At 46.5% G+C, this 18,431-nt stretch overlaps 1 protein-coding gene across 1 annotated transcript in view; it reads right to left on the reverse strand.

The window, feature by feature from the left end:
• The window catches only part of MYO15B (myosin XVB), a 45,294-nt gene that overhangs the window by 8,589 nt on the left and 18,274 nt on the right, over window positions 1-18,431 (reverse strand). The window contains exons 24-47 of the mRNA XM_074607404.1: window positions 18,038-18,118; window positions 16,392-16,449; window positions 14,692-14,822; window positions 14,488-14,583; window positions 12,466-12,701; window positions 12,203-12,381; window positions 11,462-11,534; window positions 10,803-11,009; window positions 10,616-10,695; window positions 10,294-10,391; window positions 10,024-10,111; window positions 8,521-8,631; window positions 8,262-8,356; window positions 7,025-7,249; window positions 6,437-6,533; window positions 5,935-6,084; window positions 5,469-5,658; window positions 5,246-5,333; window positions 4,470-4,698; window positions 2,831-2,946; window positions 1,724-1,783; window positions 1,407-1,482; window positions 784-902; window positions 411-529 (exon numbers count right to left, since the gene is read on the reverse strand). Coding sequence (XP_074463505.1) covers window positions 411-529; window positions 784-902; window positions 1,407-1,482; window positions 1,724-1,783; window positions 2,831-2,946; window positions 4,470-4,698; window positions 5,246-5,333; window positions 5,469-5,658; window positions 5,935-6,084; window positions 6,437-6,533; window positions 7,025-7,249; window positions 8,262-8,356; window positions 8,521-8,631; window positions 10,024-10,111; window positions 10,294-10,391; window positions 10,616-10,695; window positions 10,803-11,009; window positions 11,462-11,534; window positions 12,203-12,381; window positions 12,466-12,701; window positions 14,488-14,583; window positions 14,692-14,822; window positions 16,392-16,449; window positions 18,038-18,118 — 3,002 coding nt within the window. The remainder of the gene's footprint in view (window positions 1-410; window positions 530-783; window positions 903-1,406; window positions 1,483-1,723; window positions 1,784-2,830; window positions 2,947-4,469; window positions 4,699-5,245; window positions 5,334-5,468; window positions 5,659-5,934; window positions 6,085-6,436; window positions 6,534-7,024; window positions 7,250-8,261; window positions 8,357-8,520; window positions 8,632-10,023; window positions 10,112-10,293; window positions 10,392-10,615; window positions 10,696-10,802; window positions 11,010-11,461; window positions 11,535-12,202; window positions 12,382-12,465; window positions 12,702-14,487; window positions 14,584-14,691; window positions 14,823-16,391; window positions 16,450-18,037; window positions 18,119-18,431) is intronic.

The following is an 18,431-nucleotide window of genomic DNA, read 5'->3' on the forward strand; positions in this document are numbered from 1 at the left end:
ATGCAGATCATGGGGATGGGAGCTTGTTCCAAGGGCTGAGAATAGAGACAGGCCTCAGCATATTCCAGAGGGTGGCCTTTCACTAGCACTGTATTACAAGAGTAATAGCACCATAGGCCGCTCATGGCTTTCACCGTACCACTCACTCTGAGGACCTCCTTTTTGATGACATGCATGGAGCTGACTCATACTACTACACTCACTTATTGTGAGCAAGCACAAGGTAGGAAGAAAAGGAAAAGGCCAAACTCATTAGTGTCAGTGAGTCACAACTGGCCTAGGACAATCCTAGAGAGCACAGCACAACCAGACAATTTTCATCTCACCTGTTCAGTTTGTCTCCTACACTCTGAAAGCATCCTGCAAGTGACAAATTATCATCCTGCAGCAACCAGTGCCCTTTTTCTCACCTGTAGCTGCGAAGAATCTTCAGGTGCTCAGGATTATAGCCAGCTGCTTTCACCACCTTCAGCAGCCGCATGCCCCGGTGAGAAACACCCAGGATCTGGACATCACTTCCGTTTTCACCCTGTGAGGAAAGTGTGGCAAAGAGCATCAAAGGCTCCATCCCACCTGGACAGGATGAAGCAGAATAAGATGATGCTACCATATGTACCATGAAGGAGGCCCTGGGCAGACAGAGGTGTCAAAACCATCAAGGTACAGAAGGTGCAGAATAATAAGTGATGTGTGGCCAGGCAGGGAGACAGAAAGAGATTGCAGGTGAGCTACAGCCCCATAGCTAAAGCAAGCCCAAGGTCTGGTGAGAAGATTAAGACTCACATGAACTGGAAAAAGGCGGGAGAAATAGTTAGCCCAGTTATCCCGTGCAGCCAGTACAATCCTCTTCTTTATCCCATCCTCCTGAATGGACTGGACATCGTTGCCAACACGGAACTCCACTAGCAGGGATAGAAAGCAGACACTTTCTCAGCAAGACAAAGATAGCCAAGTCTTCCTCTGCCCAGGGATTCATTCCCATCAGTCCTCCTCAGTGATTACAGCACAGCAAATGACATGCAGAGGCGAAAGGATACCATGTAACTTGCACACACCAGTCTACTACTAGTTTCTCTCCCCCTCTCTATGAAGCTCCTGTCAAAGACGACAGCTGGATTTTGAGACAACTCAAAATCCCATCCTTGGGCCTCAGTTTGCTCTCCCCACAATAAATATAGCAGAATTAAGTTTTTCTAGCTCAGAGAAATTTCAGGGCTGTTTTCTGGCCATTTGGAATAAACAAACATTCCTCCACTGCACTACACAGGACACACAAGTGTGCTTTCTTGCTGCAGTGACAAACATTTCTCCTCTGCCCTAAGTCCTGTCTGAAAAGGCTTGAAGGCCGGTTTCTCATTTCAAACCAAAAGCTGGGATGGGCACAGTGAGGAAGAGCTGTTAATTACTCAGCAGGTCTTTCATCTTGCGCTTCTCCTCCCTGGAGAGCCGAAGGCACGAATCAGAGAAGGTGTCACGCATGATCTGCGGAGGAAGGAAACACAGAGGCTTTCACTGAAAAGGCCACATCTGAGCGTGTTGGAGCATCTCAGGCTGTTAAACAGACTGAGTTCCAGAGATGAGTGAGCAGGAGCTTGACTGGATGGACCTGGAGAAGAGACTAAGACCGCTAGGGATACAGAAGTGAAAGTAACTTATGCATTGTAATTACGTAATGTTTTGTTACAGAGAGACAACAGGCCTTGAGTCATGTACCAGTACATACCTGTTCACACAGCAAGTTCAGACAATAAGGGTGACTGAAATTTTCTTTGGGGTAAAACACCTGCAAGAGGAAGATAAAAACAATAGTAACATTACAGATGTTGCAGAAATAGCTCCCCCAGGGATGTTTTGTAATCCATATGCCCTACTGCCAGACAAGAGTGAGTCCACCTCCAAGGGCAGGCAGGGAAGAGAGACTGTGAATGTAAACAGAAGGACCAGGAGTGGAGAACCAAAACTAAAGTGGTGACGCCATGGAATGAACCCTGGTCTGTTCAGTGCACTCTCCAGTACTTGGTTTTAAGCACATTTGTCCAGCTCTGAGGTCCCCAACATAAGAAGGACATGAACCTGTTGGAGTGAGTCCAGAGAAGAAGGTCCACAAAGATGATCAGAGGGCTGGAGCCCCTCTGCTGTGAGGACAGGCTGAGAGAGTTGGGTGTGTTCAGCCCGGAGAAGAGGAGGCTCTGGGGAGACCTTATAGCAGCCTTCTAGTACTTAAAGGGGGCCTACAGGAAAGATGGAGAGGAACTCTTTATCAGGGAGTGTAGTGATGGGATGAGGGATAATGGCTTTAAACTGAAAGATTTACATTAGATATGAGGAAGAAATTCTTTGCTGTGAGGGTGGTGAGCCCCTGGCCCAGGTTACCCAGAGAAGCTGTGGCTGCCCCATCCCTGGAGGGGTTCAAGGCCAGGCTGGACGGGGCTTTGAGCAACCTGGGCTGGTGGGAGGTGTCCCTGCCCAGGGCAGGGGTGGGGAACTAGATGATCTTTAAGGTCCCTTCCAACACCCAAACCATTCTATGATTCTAACAGGAAAGCACCAGGTAACAACAAATTTACTTTATTTGTAGATTTCTCAGTGCTTTACAGAGGAAGGAAAGGTCAGGTAGGGAAACTGAGACACCAGAGTCAGTAAGGCAGAGTAGGAATCAGATCCCCTTTGGGATGATCCCCTGCCTCCAACTCCTGTGTCATGTGACCTCCTCACAGAGCTGTCTTTGTGCTCTTATCTTACACTATATGCCTATGACAAAAAAGGATTTTAACCAAATATGGGACCACTCCCCTGCCCCCATAGCCAATCCTCAGTGAAGGAACTGTACCTCTTTGCGCAGAAAGATTTTCCAGGCGGGGTTGTCGTAAGAAAAGCTGACACTGTCAGTGAGCTTGTACAGCTGGGTCTTGATACCATCATCTTCTGCTACAGTTACAGTAGAGTCTGTGTGAGGAAAGAGAGCAGTGAAGATGGGCTTTGCTAACTACAGGGTCACCTTCCCACCTGCCAAAGACCTACCACGGGAATGGGGACAGTGCCATGGGCCTGACTGAAGATTACTGTCAAGAACCCTCTTGAAGGTCAGTGATCAGCTAATATGAATGCACGCACAAAACTGTTATCGTGTAAGTACCAGCATTTCTGATGGTATTTATACTTGCTGTATTAGCCACAAAGTTCAGTGCTCATAATAGAAACACTCCAGAGACAGGGAGCACACAGCATGCCAGGCAAAATACTACCCCGGTGCCTAAGCTTGAAGACACAGTTTCGCTTTATGTCATTGTAAAAAGGCTTCTAAAGGTTTCAAAAGGACTTAAAAGTTCTTCCCTGAGCTTGCAGACTGCAAGGTTCTGGTACAAGGCACCCAGTACTTGCACTGGATTTTCTCTCTGCAGCAGATCTATTAAAGACAAGCTCAGTCTGAAGACAACCACTCAAAGGCATTGCTTTACAAGGTAGTCTTGTATATCTCTATTTAAGCACTCCCAGTTTTCAAAACTTCAGAGCTCATAGACAATCAAGAAATATAGAAGATTCCACATGCGGTTCAGCTGTTTCTATATTCCTATTCAAAAGCACGTAGGCGTTTTTCAGACTAATCCAGTAAATCCGATTTACTTTCACAGGACTTCCCAAAGATGCAGTTTTTTAAAAGGGAGGGGGAGTGAAACAGGGAGATTCTTTTATGCCAGGGAAGCTGATGCAGGATGGAGTCCTGTGGTAATGTGCTTGACTGACTGTTCCTTCCTTGCATGTTATGAAATGTGATGCTGATGAGAGTTTTAAACAGCTTGAAAAACATTGGTACGTGTATCCAAAATAGCAACAAAGGCTCTCACTGCAATTCAGAGGCAAAACCTAGGACTGAGTAACATTTCTAAACTCCTGCTGAGAAGCATTAGCTATGCCATTTTCTAGACACTCCTTATGTGGCCACTGTGCAAGGTCACCCAGGCTCTCATTCACCCCCTGAGAAACATTCCCTCATTCCTCAGCCTGTCTCTAAGGACCCTCCAGAGGCTCTAGAAGGTAAAACACTTGGCTCCCCATTCCTCCCTGGTCTAAAGTCCGTCTGTTGAATTGCAGCTTTGATAAAGTAATTATGCTTCAGGTAGGTAATAAAACCTATTGTGAACTGGACCTTGATAAAGCCGTAGCCCAAAGGTCCCTTCTGGTTTTATCTGCATTTTTCAGAGAAACCCAGCCCCTCCATCATTTGTGCCTGACAACCTGCACTGAACTGTGAAGAGAGCAAAGAGTTAGAGCTGGGAAGTGCCAAGCTGAGTGCTGGGCCAGACTGGAACTATGGTGACAATCTCTGATTTCACACAACCCCCTCAGTCTTTGGCCAGCTGGCTGATGACAGAAAATGTGCCATGACTCTCCCAGGCCACCGGGCTGATTCTGACCCCATCCCCTCCCTGCCCATTACCAAATCCCACTTGGGTGAAGTCAATACTCACCCTTCCCTGTGGATTCCTGCTCGTCTTGGTTCACAGGCGGGAGAGGTGAAGGCAATGGCGGGGGAGGAGGGGGAGCAGGAGGGTCCTGGGAACCTGCTGGGGTACTCTCCCAGCTGAAGATGGACAGGAGAGGCAACTGCTTCTCCTTGATAGTGCTGGAAGCTGAGCCTGTCTTGGGCTTGGGAGGTGGAGGTGGAGGTGTTCTCTTCTCTTGTGGCAGGGTGTTTGGCTGCAAGCAAAACCATTTGACCCAGTCATCCTCTACATTACTGTACTCTATCTTGACATTGCTGTTATAAATCATCCCTAGGGCAGCAGCCCAATCCTAGAAGCAAGATCTGTGTGAACAGGGATACCTTTAAACCAGCACATGATCTACAAACAGATGAAGATCAAGCAAACACAGGTGCAGAGAACCAAGTATTTGAGATTGAAGCCTACAGCTGGGAGGGGGAAAAAATACATTAATGGGCCAAGACCTTTGTGCCAAATGTGGGGAACATGAGTTGCTTGCTTCCAGATCAGCCTTAAACATACCACAATAGGACTTGCTGCTCCAGAGCCCTTTACCCAGGACCTCAAGTGACTTTACAGACTGGAACACAGTCTAGGACGGGCAGCACCATGGTATGAGCTCAAACTTACAGCTATCTAGTAATCCAACAAGGAATCACCTGGCTGCTATGGCAATACCAGGTAGCTCCCAAGCTGTTGCAGACTGGATATACAGGCCCTCTCTACTGAGCTCTTAGGTGACTGGAGAGCAAAGAACTCACTGATTTGGGAGATGCGAGGTTCATCATCCCCAGCTTGGCCAGTGCCTCATTTTTGGGGTCGTTCTTCTTTAAAAATGGCTTAGACACTCTCCTGCAAGGAAATGGGGAACACAGTTACAGGGGCTGCAGATGGGGTTGTGGCCACAATGAAGGCATGTGGCAGTGCTGGGATATAGTCCCACTCATCTCCTTCCTGCCCACCTGGGTGGATCCAACTTCTCACCTGACAGGCTCGATAGGCTGGGGTTCAGGGGCTGGCCTGCTCTGGTACATTTTGATGATGTTGCGGATCTCCCGGCTGGGTGCAGGCCGCGACTCAGGGCCTGACGGCTTCACTACAGGTGGTTCCTCATTCACTTTTGGTGTCTGCTTTTTTGGCTTTGGCTCAGGAGGTGGCAAAGGGGGAGCAGGAGCTATTGGGGATGATAGCTTTAACCAACAGACCAGTAACAACACAGGAGAAATCACTTTATCTCATTTGAAGCTCCCTCTCTTTCACCACCAGGCTGACTGGCCATTGTCTTCCACTGCCTTGCTTTGGGATCCTACTTCCCAAAGCTCAGGCCTTTGTCTCTCCCCTCTGCTGTCAAGATGCAAATTTCCAGAACAGCCAGATCCTTTCCTCCTCTGGCTATATCCTGGCCTGATGCTTGTCAGCCTGCCTGGCTCTCCACTGCACGTCATCTTACCTGCCTCTATTTTAGGGCTGGGCTTCTCTTCTTCCCTCTTCTCCTTCTCTGCTTCTTTCTCCTCCTCCTCCTGCTGTGTCTGGAGATTTGCTGGAGGGGTCCAGGTTTTGGAAGGAGGCCTGACTTTCTTCACTAGGACGTGTTGCTCTCCTGCATAGAAAGGGGGACCTGAGCTAGTTAAACCCACAGCCAAAACCTAGCACTAATGGCATGCTTCCCAGTCTTCCATCAGTCAGCAGAAGCCTATGCTTTCTAAGAGGCAAAGGAGGGTGTGACAGTCAGAAGCCCAAAGATTTCTAGAAAAAAGGCAACACAGCACCTCACAATCTGAATTGCTGCCAGCTGAGCAGGCACTCAAAGCTATTGCTACACACAGCACCAGCAGCTCCTGCAGGGATTAGCTGGATTCCAGACAGGGAGACAAGAACCACCTTGTTACGCCAGGGAGGCTGCAAAACAAGGTGTTATGATGAGTGGAATTCCCAAAGTGGTAGATGCTTACCCATCTTCTGAAAATATGCTCTCTTCTGCTGGAAGGTTTCCTGAGGATAGTCATCATCAACATTGTTGGATAACTGATCTTCTGTGTAGTGATAAACCTGCAAGCAATTCACAACATGGTTAGTTAGCACTAGCCAGCAGGTACCATAGTGCCCTTAAGTTCAGAGGTGATCTTCCCTCGCCAAGTTCTGATCTAGAACTTTTCCCCATCTGGGAGAGTCCCAAGAGATTAGTCTCTGACCCAAGGAATCATCAAGCAAGTCCAGAGAAGAAGTATGTCAGAAGCCCAAGAGAGCTTGCTAGAAGATAAAGAATTCAGAGAGATTAATTTTCCTATAGTAAAATTCATATCAGCTGGAAATTAAATTGGCCAACATTACAGCCAAACCTCTGCAGAGCTAACGCCAGCAAGGTTTGATCCCACGTCTTAAAGATTCATCAAGCAGAGTTTGAAACATCTCAGTATCATAGGTAAACATAGCTCTCTGCGTTCCCCTCTGCCAAACCACTGCCACACTGGAAGGGACGCAGAGCAAATGCAAATCATGAAATTCAAACTGAATTCACCCCCACTGTTTGTTTCTCATACCGGTTCTTCTGCCTTAGGTGGCGGTTCTGGAGCCTGTGGTGGTGGTGCAGCATTCTGGCTGCTGGGAGGCTTCTTGGGTTTTGGGAAAGTGGCTGGGACTGGAGCTGGAGACAGTGCTTGGGCTTGTGGTGGATTTGAGACTCTTGGTCTTGAGTTCTCAAGAGACTGTTGCCACTGCTGCTGTTGCTGGGAAAAGCTCAGGGCTTGAAGGGTCACCTGCTGGGCCTAGAAGAAGGAATTGCAATGTCCATGAGCTCTAGGCTACACAAAACCACCAGCCATCAGGCAGGCTGTCCCTTTCTTTCACTAGTAATCACAGAACATCTACATAGTCCACTGCAAATTTCCCAGTGTAAGGGAAAAGGCATGTCCACGGAGTCTGCTCTCCCCTGGCCAAGTATGCAGAGCTCCTAACAACACTCCAGAGACTCAGCTACTAGTGAGATAGCCTGGGACTTCCATGCACTCACAAGACTTTGTACAGAAAGCAGAATACTCAGATCTGCATCTGTAGCAAATCCCAGCTTAAAAACACATGGGAATTACAGCTGAGGCTTCTTGGGGCCTGCTCCCGTCCCTGCTACTCACTCACCTATGATGCCTCAGCGTCCCCATGTACACAAAGGGACAAAAAGGGAGTTCTCAGTTTTGCAGTCTTAAATAATCCCAACTTCATACAGCTAACCCCAAGCACAGAGTAGGCCTAAGACAGAAGGGGAGCATGGCTAACCTCTTCAGAGCACACACACTAGTGCGTTGTTGTCTACGTTCTAGTTGGGTTCTGTCGTTATCTCAACCCTTCAAGCCCCACGTTGGGCGCCAAAAAGGACTGTCGTGGTTTAGCCTCAGATGGCAACAAAGAACCACGTGCCGCTCGCACGTGCCTTCCTAATACAGGAAGGATCGTAAGAAAAGGCAAGACTCTTGGGTTGAGACAAAGGCAGTTTAACAGGACAGTAAAGGGAACAGGCAAACAACAACAACAACAACACGGATAGGGGAATATACAAACGCGATTACGGAACCGCCGCTCCCCGCTGCTCACCGACCGGCCGGACCGGGAACGCCCCAGCCCGCTTTTAAGCAGCAACTTCCTGCCCCCTCCCCAGGCAGCTCAGGGTGGGCGTGGCTCACATGGCATGGAATACCAGGAAAAATTAACCCTATCCCCACCGGAACCAGGACAGTTGTTCTTCCCCAATTCCTGGGCCCCTCCCAGCCAGTCCCTTCCACTCACCATGAGCATGGCTTGCTGGTTGATAAAAGCTTGCTGTTGTGCTGCTAACTGATTGGGATCTACAGCTGGAACCACAGGCTGGGGCATAACCATGGCTGTGGAAAACACAAATATCTGCAGACACCCACTGGCAATAGCTCCCCACAGTGCTTGAGCATCAGCCCAGAGCTGAGCGTTCATTGTGCACCGCACAGGCTCCATTAGGACAGCCACCCTTCCATACTCTTCCCCTGTACAGTTACTGAAACACTGTTAATACCTGGCACAGATGCAATCCCACCAGCCGCTGGCATCATAGGCATAGCTGCTGGCATCCCCATCATGGAAGGCATGGGCTGGTAAACTGGTGCTTGAGTCATTCCAGAGAGGCCTAGAGGCAAAAGGCCACATACGCAATCACAGATCAGACAGCCCAAATCCATCCCACAGAACACAACACATAGGCTGGGTACTCTCTCTCCACATGTGCCAACCATAGGGACATGTGAATGGTCTATCTCTTCACACACAGCAGGACACAGCAAAACTCAGGTGGAAAAAGGAAATTTACAATAGCAGGATCCAGACCCTGCTTCTGCAGTGTAACTTAGGACACCACCATCCTTCATGACTAAGTATATAACTAACTCCTGCCTATGTATGATTACAGAGAAGGGTTTCTCTTGAGGGTTGGGCAAAGATCTCTGGGACTGACAGATCCATATCAGCCTCTTTGCAGCAGGTAGCAAGGGTGAATTAACAACAAGCCCTGGCCTGGGTGGCATTTTGTATCATCTGAAGGAACTGTGGGGAGAAAGGAATTCCGCCGCTCCCAGCAGTCAAGTCCCACATGAGGCCACAAAACAGAAATCCCACTGAGGGCAAAGCCAGCAGAGAAAGGGGCATGGAGATCAGTCTCAGCTAGGAGTAAGTCAGCACATAGCATGGGTCTACTGAATCACAATGTCCTTGCCAATGAGAATGGACCGGGATGCCACGGAGAGGCCTTCACATTCCTCACTGATATAAGTAGCCACGAGTAACAAACTGGCCTCAGGCCAGTGATCTGCAATAGGGCTTGTCATGCCCCAGAGCTTCTACTGATGTAGAGGCTATTGCCAAAAATAGTCCCAGACTCAGTAATGACCTGAACAGGACATTCCTCACCTTTCTGAAACAGCTGGGTATGTTTCTACACATGCAGATTTCTTGGTGCCATTAATATATTGGTGTTTGACTCCATTCTATTGAAAATACCTGAGTCTTAGCTCCAGACAAATGAAGAAAAGTAAAGAAACCAAACACACAAACCAGAACCTCTACAGGCTTCAGACTTACTAACCCAAGGAATAGCTAGAGATGATGGGAAAGTCTGTAAGGAAGCAATACGAAATATTAAAATCCTCCCCTGAGAAAGGCAGCAACTATTTTGTGAAAGCATAAGGTAAACAGGAGGTGAACACGGGACTTAACGAGTATTGGCCTAGGGAAGAGGTGGCCTGGGTCAGAAGCAAGCTACTTATTGCCTTGACCCCAAGACCAACTCAAGAGAGAAATTAAAAGCAGACCAAAGGTGGTACCCTTACCTACCACCTTCCCCAAAGCATCTGTCTCCGAGCACCTGGGAGTGAGGAGTACAACTTCCGATGACCTACACTAAAGACCAGTCTTCATGAGTTGAGCCCATGCAATAATTAACTTTTAAGGGACTCCCCTGACTTGTGCTCACTGAAGCTTATGTAGCCCCACAGGTGTTCCCAGCTGTCCCCATCCCCTTACAGACCTGTAGAAGGAAAGATTCCTCTCTGTGTGGGTCCAATCTTCCCACCTCCTTTCATGCGTCCAGTCAGATTCTCCCTGTTCTCCATATCCTGCATCAAGAAAAAAATAGAGTTATCCGAGCTCAGAGAGATAAGACTTCAAGGGGAAGAGCCATTCAAAGGCATATCTGAGCTGAGCAGAGGCAGAGTGAATAGACAGTGGCGTGCTTGAGGGAGTCACAGGGACAAGAGAGCTGCAGAGAGAAAGTAAGAGGGAACATCAAGGGACTTACTGGTACTCTGGAGCCTTGATGCAGCACAGTGCTGAAGAGATCATCCACATAGTGATCCAAGCCCACAGGCATCCTCAGGTCATCTCTGGATCTTGTATCTAAGAGCAGAGAGAAGTGACAAGGCACTGGCGTCACCTGGCTGGTGACAAGGCAGGTAAGGAATATTCCCCTGTCTCCAGTCCCTATTAGACAGTTTTGGAGTGGAACCCCTTCCTTGCTCTACATCAGGAAGAATCACTTGTCTCCCACTCTGCTCTGATTTCCTATCTGGGACCGACCTAGCCCCTCCCAGTGCCATCCACTGTCCTGGGCAAGAACTTACCTGGATGGAGATTGTTGAATTCTGGAGGCAGGCTAGGTGGTGGGAAGGTAGGGGCCTGGATGCCTGGAGCAGGAGGGATCCTGTTGAAGAGGAAAATGAGATGAGGACAGCACAGAGTGCTGAGAGAAAAACGAGTCACTGGGTGACAGGGCCACAAGTGGTGGGGCAGGAGGATTAGGTGACTTACGAATCCAGGTCAGAGTTCTGGAGGAAGCTTCTGTCCCTTGCAGGAGTGATGGGGTACTCAGCTGAGGACTGAGAAGGGCTGCTGTGGTTACTGACCTCCTCTATCTCTCCAATGAGGTCTAGGACAAAGTCACAGCCCAGCAAGTCCTGCCATGTGTTGCCAGTAAACATGGAGACAGACCACCCTCGAGACTTCTTATCACAGCCCCTGGTGACAGGGAAAGGAAAGAGAGAAAAGGTGTCCAGGTAGGCAGGGGAAAGGGAGAGAAAGGAAAACATTGCCTTTGATTTCTTCTTGCCTTCTCTATCCGGGCTTAAGTCGCTAAGGTTTAGGGTGTGAATCAACTATTAAGTGCCCAGGGTCAGGAAAAAACTAGAATCACTCAAGATTTGTCCTTTTATTTTTATTTTTTTTTTCATCTTTTCTCTGAAGCTGCTTTCACAGATCACACAAGTGATTCCTCTGTTACTAAAGAGGCCTACAGTTTATGTGCACAGATGAAAGTGCACAACACAGGAGTGGGTCAGGAGATAGCACGAGCCAGAGTGGGTAAGGAGTGGCCATATAAATTCTAGCCTGCAGCCCTGACCAGTCCAAACCTTAGAACTAGTGACAGCCTCTTTCACACCCCTAGATCTTCTCACATCCTCTGGCAGTACCTTGCACTCAGAATCCAGCTTGCATACTGCTCCCCAGTCATCCAGGACTCCACCTCAGCTGAGAACTTCTCCTCTAGCATAGAAAAGAAAGTCAGTACACACAACCTCCCCAGCAGGACCTAAAGCTCTACAGGACACATAGAGTCCAGCTGGAAAGCCTGACACGCTCCTGAGCGGCCACAGGAGGACTGAAAGCACATGGAGGGCTCCACATGAAAACATTTGCATCCCAAATAACTGTTTGATGGCACAGGTTGGCATTTCCAACCGGACAGCTGAAAACCCACGCAGTCTGCTCCGGCCACCACTCCACTCACCAAGGAGCCAGAGCAGGGATGTTCTGCATTCAATTCAGAGCTTCTGATCACTCAAGAGGCAGCACAAGCCAATATTTGAGAAGGGAGAAAGGCAGAAAGTCCCTGTAACAAAGGCAGCAGTTGCTGCTGCATCGGCTGTGCATTAATGGGTAACAGGAAAACTAGAACCGTAGAGATGCACAACCAGAACAGCCCTCTGTTGAGATGGGCCCAAACCCAGAAAAATCTCATCCCTCAGCCTGAGTAGCAGGTCTCACCAGGACCAGACTTTGGGAGTTTTGGGTCTAGATTGTACCAGCCAGAAGCAATTGGTGTTCTGATCCCTTTTTACTAAGCTGAGGGAATTATTTTCTGAATTCTGATTTCTGCACTGGAAAAGTCCTGAGGGACTAGAAGATAGCAGAAGGGCAGAAGCACAAGTTACCATTAAAGGTATGAACATCCAGCACCATCTTTCCTCTCCTCTGGTTTGCAATCCACTCCAGCTGAGTGGGAGGGTAGGCCCGAGAGAATGTAGAGTCTATCTCTGTATGCTGCGCTGCTGTCAAGATCTTGTGCTGGCAAACAGCATTGTAGCCCTCCATGCCATGATCTGACACAAATCTAGGAAAAGGCGACCGCATTTAGCACACTGATCATCTCTCTTAACCTTAATGGAAGCATAGCTAGGTCTTTTCTCCTCCTTACTTCAGCAACGGCTTCTCCAGTGCTGGTGAAGGGGCAAAGCAGCTCAGCAAAGTCGCCATCAGGACCCAAGCTCGCTGGCTGTGCTCCATGTCTGGGTTTTTCCATGTCTGGGTAACCACCTGACTGAAGATTTCGTTGCGCAGAGCCACACTATTCAAACCTCTCCCAGCAATGTAGTTGCCCAGAAGTACCTCCTGCCAGCCATGGAGATTCTTGTCACCAATGAACCGTAAAATCTAGAAGCATCCAGGGGGAAAAAAGAGAGAGCTCCAGCTGTAACCCTCTGTCCCAAACTGTATTGTAAGGTGACAACCTGGGCTGTAGATACCAGGGTGTCTGTCGGCCTAAAAAGAGTAGCCAACGCTCAGATTGGGATCTATTCTCAGATTTTGTGCACCACCTAAGTTCTGAGGAATCTGGGAGGCAGTGTTCATAGGGATTGGACTCTGACTAAAAGTCAGAATGACTTCAGTCTCTTCTTAGTTATGCCTCTGACTCAGAATTTGTTCTTGGGCAAAATGCTTCCCCTTCTTTGGGCAGAGCTCAGATACACAAGCAAGTTACTGTAGGCTATTTGTTATCGTGTCTGAGCCAACAGGCTGCCTAGCAGTAAAAATATGTAAAAGAAATTGATGCTTAGCTGATCTTTGTGAAAGGCTCAGGGAGACAGACATGAGGAAACACTGTCTAACAACTGAATGTTGAAAAGACTTTGGTGTAGTTAATATTATACCAAGTAGTATGAGATGTGGTACCTCGACCAACTCACGTAAGCAATGATTCATCTTCTTGGCTATGCATATCAACATCTTAGATGCTTTTGTAATTTGTATTTCTCACCCTTAGGTACAGAATAATGTCTTTCAGCCTCTACACTTCAATATGTCATTAGATTAAAATTTTTCTAAAATGTGCCATGGACAGCTTTGGAAACAACATTTATGAATGATGGCCTATTTTTTCCTCAGAGAACACCACTTCTTAAAATGGTTAATGGTAGTAAGCGTGTCAGAGATTCACTGAGAAAAACAGGAGATGGTGGTTGTTTAGTTCTCATGGAATTCTTTGTAGTAAATCCCTATGTATTACAGCCTTTGCCAAAGAAATAGCTTTTTTTATTATTTAGCAGTGAAGAATTATCTTTGATCTTTAGGAAAAATAATAGTAGTCTGCTTAAACACAATCCTATTCACAGGATTTTACTGATGCTTACGCTCTTCTATAATTGGGATCATTGGGGAAAAACAAGGGACTGGTTTTAGGTATTACCTTTCCTAATGGGCTTATTTTAATTACGTGTAATTCTCAAAAGAATTGCCAGATTTACTTAGAAATTATCTGAAGTTTCATTCTGTTTTCAGAGAGTCAACATCACCATTTTTAAGAAAAAAAATCTATGTTTCACATCCGCAGAGACTAAGTGACACCATCCCCCTCGTGCAAACAATACAGACTTAGGGTGTGGCTCCTGGTGTTGTTTTCATGATGAGAAAGTCCCTGCCTTTTTCCAGCCTTTGTACAATAGTTCATTGTACCCTGTAGTGTAACTGACACAACTGTATGCCTGAGATAAAATTTATAAACCACATCATGGAAAAGATTTGTGTTAAATTAAACTTTTTTATGACTGATTGATAAGAATCAGTGCTTGAGAAGACAGATCTGCCTTATACTGTCATTGCTCCTGAATCTGGAATATTGAGAAACTGAGGCTTAGCAGTCTAATTCCTATATGTCCTGCCAAATTCTGTGGCTACATCACCAGGCAATTCACTTTGATCCCATCACTCTATGGCTGATCTATGCCTCACCAAGAACACAGCAACCCTAAGGGGCTGCATGTGATCTCTGCCAGACAGCTCCAGTGTCCCTCAGAGGAGCAATTTATTCTGCTCTCCCAACACACCATGTATTATAAGAACAGTACCCACCACCAGCATCTTGTTGTATAACAGAATTAAAACATTGTCTTATGCCCACCTGTTCTTCAACAAAACCCTGGTCAAGAAAGACGTCTCTTACCAGTTTGTTGATCTCAAGCGCGCTCTCCTGGTATTCAGTGTCGAGACAGGTTAAGGGGTGCTGCAGAGGCTGACCAGGAGCAGGGAAATCTGTCTTCTACAAAGAAACAAAAGGACAGAAACACAGAGTTTGTTCCTGGTGTTACTAGAGGTTTTGTGTGTTCCCAGTGGGGAAGCAATGAAAAGATATAAAAAGAGTTCCCACCTGGAAGTGTGACTTAATAAAGGAGGAGAAAGGATAGCTGTTGATGGTGGGTGGGAGGGAAAGGTCATCTTTGACCTTGACTTCTGGAGGCAATGTCTCTGTTATGTGGTTGGCCCGTGTTCGGTATTGACCTGCAAGAGAAAGAGGTCTTTTGTGGTAGCAGTTGGAAAGACATCCAGAACACATCTGACTCACAGTGCAACACATGGCTAACATGCATTTAACCTTGCCTGAGCACCTGTACCAGCACCCTAGCTCCACGGACACCCAAACCACCCCTGCTGCCTCAGATCCCCAAGCGGGCACACCCTCACTTCTCTGAGGCCACAAGGCCTAACTTCAGGAGAGCGCTTTTAGAGCGCTGATCTTTCAACTCGTACCCTGGGTAACGCCAAGAGGACAGTCAGCACCTGCAGTTTCAATTCTGTTATGCAGAGTTTACAAGGCAGGAAACACTGAGCCTATGCAGAGATAGGACTGACAACCGTTCAGTCAACAAGTAAACGAGAGGTCTTTGTGACGAGGCACTGGATGAGGGATTTATCATGGATAAATGGAGGAGCAAACATCTTCCTAAATGAAGAGATTTCTCAGTGAAGCACAGCTTCAGTGCATTCCTCTCTCTCCAAACCAACGTGTCCCCTCCTGATGCTCTCCTCCTCCTTCCTGTTTACATCCCATCAACTTTCATTTTCAGCAGTTTCGGTGTCATTTGTCCCCTGAACTCCTCTAAGTAACAACGCTTCCTAGACCAGCCGATAGTCCCTGCGCTGAAGTATGAAGTATTTGGGAATCCAACACAGTCTGCTCCTATTCACAAGACTCTTCAGCTTGATTGTATCTTTCACTGTACTCTGCAGAAGGCCAAAGATACAGCTGTCATTTTGTTAGATGCTATACCAACATAAAGAGGCGAATCCTCTTTATGTATATTTGCAACTTAAATATATACATTGCACAAAGAGTTACAGAGGAAAAAAAAAAACTGCAAGTAACTTAATGCTCAAGATCAGGTCAGCAATTCAGGAAGTTATTTCAGTTGGTGGTATTTTGGTGATTTGAAAACAAACCAAAAAACTTCCCATGCCAAGCAAAATGTTTCCTTTGTTGTTACATCCTTAAGTTGTTACATTGTTTGTACCTACTTCTATTTTAAAATAAATAATTATTTTTTAAGAAGTAATTGAAGTAATTTTTAATGAAAACTGAAAAATATTTCTTTGAAAGTGACAAAATTGTAGTTTTGACTTCTTCACCTTCAAGTTCCTTAAAGATTTTTGAGCAGAAAAAATATGGGTTTAAGTTCTTACTCTGCAGATATCCACCTTTGCAAGACACCTGCGTTCATTAAACAGTTTGCTGTCACATAACTTTGACCAAAAAGTTTTGCACCATCACTGTCATCAGTTTTATCAGCACAGTTCAAAAAATGAGCTGAAAAGGTAACAAAGACACTGAATTTTAATCTTTTGTTCTGTTTGGTGGCCCGGGGCGCTTTTCCACCCTGTTGTGTTGGGAAACAATATACATGACACCATTTGCCTTTATCATATTTACACTGCAATGATAATAAATCCAACGCAACCCAGGTGACAGACAGCAGGTAGAACGAGTACGTACTTAAACTGCTAGAAAACAAGGAAATAAACAGTAAAGTAAAACAGCGCAGGAAAGGGAGGGAAGGAGGGAGGATTTCTCACTTTCAGCTAACTGCAGGAGGACAGCAAGCTCTGCAGGGATCTCCAGCAGTCCCACATCCTGTGGAGAGAGGGAGCAAGTCAGTCACTGGGGTACCAGAAGTGAAATAACATATAAACCCTGAGCTGTTCTCTTGTGACCGGGTAAAGCTGCCTCGAAAAACTGGCCAGAACAAGGATTGAGCATCTGAGCAAAACCAGTAATTTCTGCCTATGCAACATTCAGAAACATCACAAACAGGGAAGTATCACATTAACACAGGTATATGACATGGGTCAGTAAATGAGAGAAAGGTGAGTAATTCCTAAAAAAATCAACTGCCACAGGGGGAAGTGACAGGAAAGTTGACTTTCTTTGACTCATCTCTCATTACTAACAAGTTTGGCATATTGTACAGAAGAGATTGCGGTTGAAGGGTAAAGGCCATTTCCTCCTGCTCTTTTTTCTGCCATTTTTATTTTTATTTTTCAGTATCCAAAAGTGCTATAGCATAAATCAAGAGAGACCTGATTCTAACCTTTGATGCAGGCCACTATTTTGGAGGTTCCTAAGGACGCTCAGATCTGTACCTGGACAATTCAGATGACAATCTGGCCAATGAACCTTGATTTTTCACTGGTTTGTATCTTGCATGATGCATGCATTTGTGCAAGGTAGGAAGTAAATGGGCCAATGCAACACAGTGTATCAGCATCAATGTCTGCATATAATATAGTTTGGGGTATTTCAGACAGGACTACTCAGATTAAGACACCGAAACCAAGCCAAAGGCACAAAGCCTGAGCTTTTGGGTTTTGTTTTTTTGGATTTTTAAGATCTGCATAGTAAAGCCTCTCCTCAATAGCACACCATTCGACATCTCTCTCCACATAAACTCTCAGCAATGCTTAAAGATAGGTTCACAGCTTTTTTGATCAGTTTGATTTTTCTCATAATAAGATACTTGAATTTAAATATAGCTTTCACTGGCATATTCAGGAAGTGGAGTGTGAAATTCCACAATCCCAAATCCACACCTGAGGAAGCAGGTGATAATAAAACAGCACTAAGCATTCCTGTTGTAGTTACTGACAAATCTGTGCAAAACTGTGGATGATATAAATTCATATTTCCTTGCTACACACATCATAGCAAATGTATGCCCAGCCTAAACATACAAATAATGACACTAGTTAGCAGCGTTACTTACAGTAGTTGATACAGCTTAAACACCCTGTAGACTATGCAGTTAATTTGTTATGAAGACTTTAATACCTCCCTTCCTCTACAACATCTTCCATTATTATATTTGTGCAGAGCTGCCTCATTCCCAGTTCTTCACAACAGAACATGATTATCAAAAATAGCCTTCCTCCCAGCTCCAAAGAAGAGGTCCGGAGCTGTGAACTGATACAGTACTCTGCCTCAGGACCACTTTATGATGCCTGACTACGCCCAGAGACTGGAAACACTGAACTAAAAGCTTTTTATACCGGGCCAAACTGCATTCTTGCTGCTAGGTTTCCAGCATACATGTGGTCTCTGTACACACTCCAGACATTTTGCTGTTCCCCAGCAAACCTGGGCTGAGGAGGCATAGGGGAGGGGGAACATGCTGAGAACCTGGCTTGTTTTATCTCAGACCCTCCCAGACTATTTGACAACTTACCATTCCTTGGTTGTAACTGTTCTCTGTGTGACCGCTGGCCAGAGACCACTTCCTTTGTTTCCTTTCCTCTAATTCGTTCTGCTAGAAGATGAAAGGGGAGGGGGATAAGGGGTGGGAAAAGATATATATGAGATCCCTTACAGCTACTTCTGGGGGCAGACTGCTTGGATAAGCAGGAGCTGGTGTCCTGCTCCAGCAGCTAAAATGACAGAACAGCTGCAGAGCCTTCTTGGGACTCAACACAGTGTATTGAGAAGGGGTTGCCCTGTAGCTTCTGAAACACCACCTGCCCTGCACAACACAATTCAACACCAAGAGCCTCCACCACCCGCCCAGCATTCCTGCAACACCTTTCCTCCCTTGCCGGCCATTTGACGTGTCTCAGGTCAAAAGC

Source organism: Larus michahellis, chromosome 14 (assembly GCF_964199755.1).
Source record: "Larus michahellis chromosome 14, bLarMic1.1, whole genome shotgun sequence".
NCBI lineage: Eukaryota > Metazoa > Chordata > Aves > Charadriiformes > Laridae > Larus > Larus michahellis.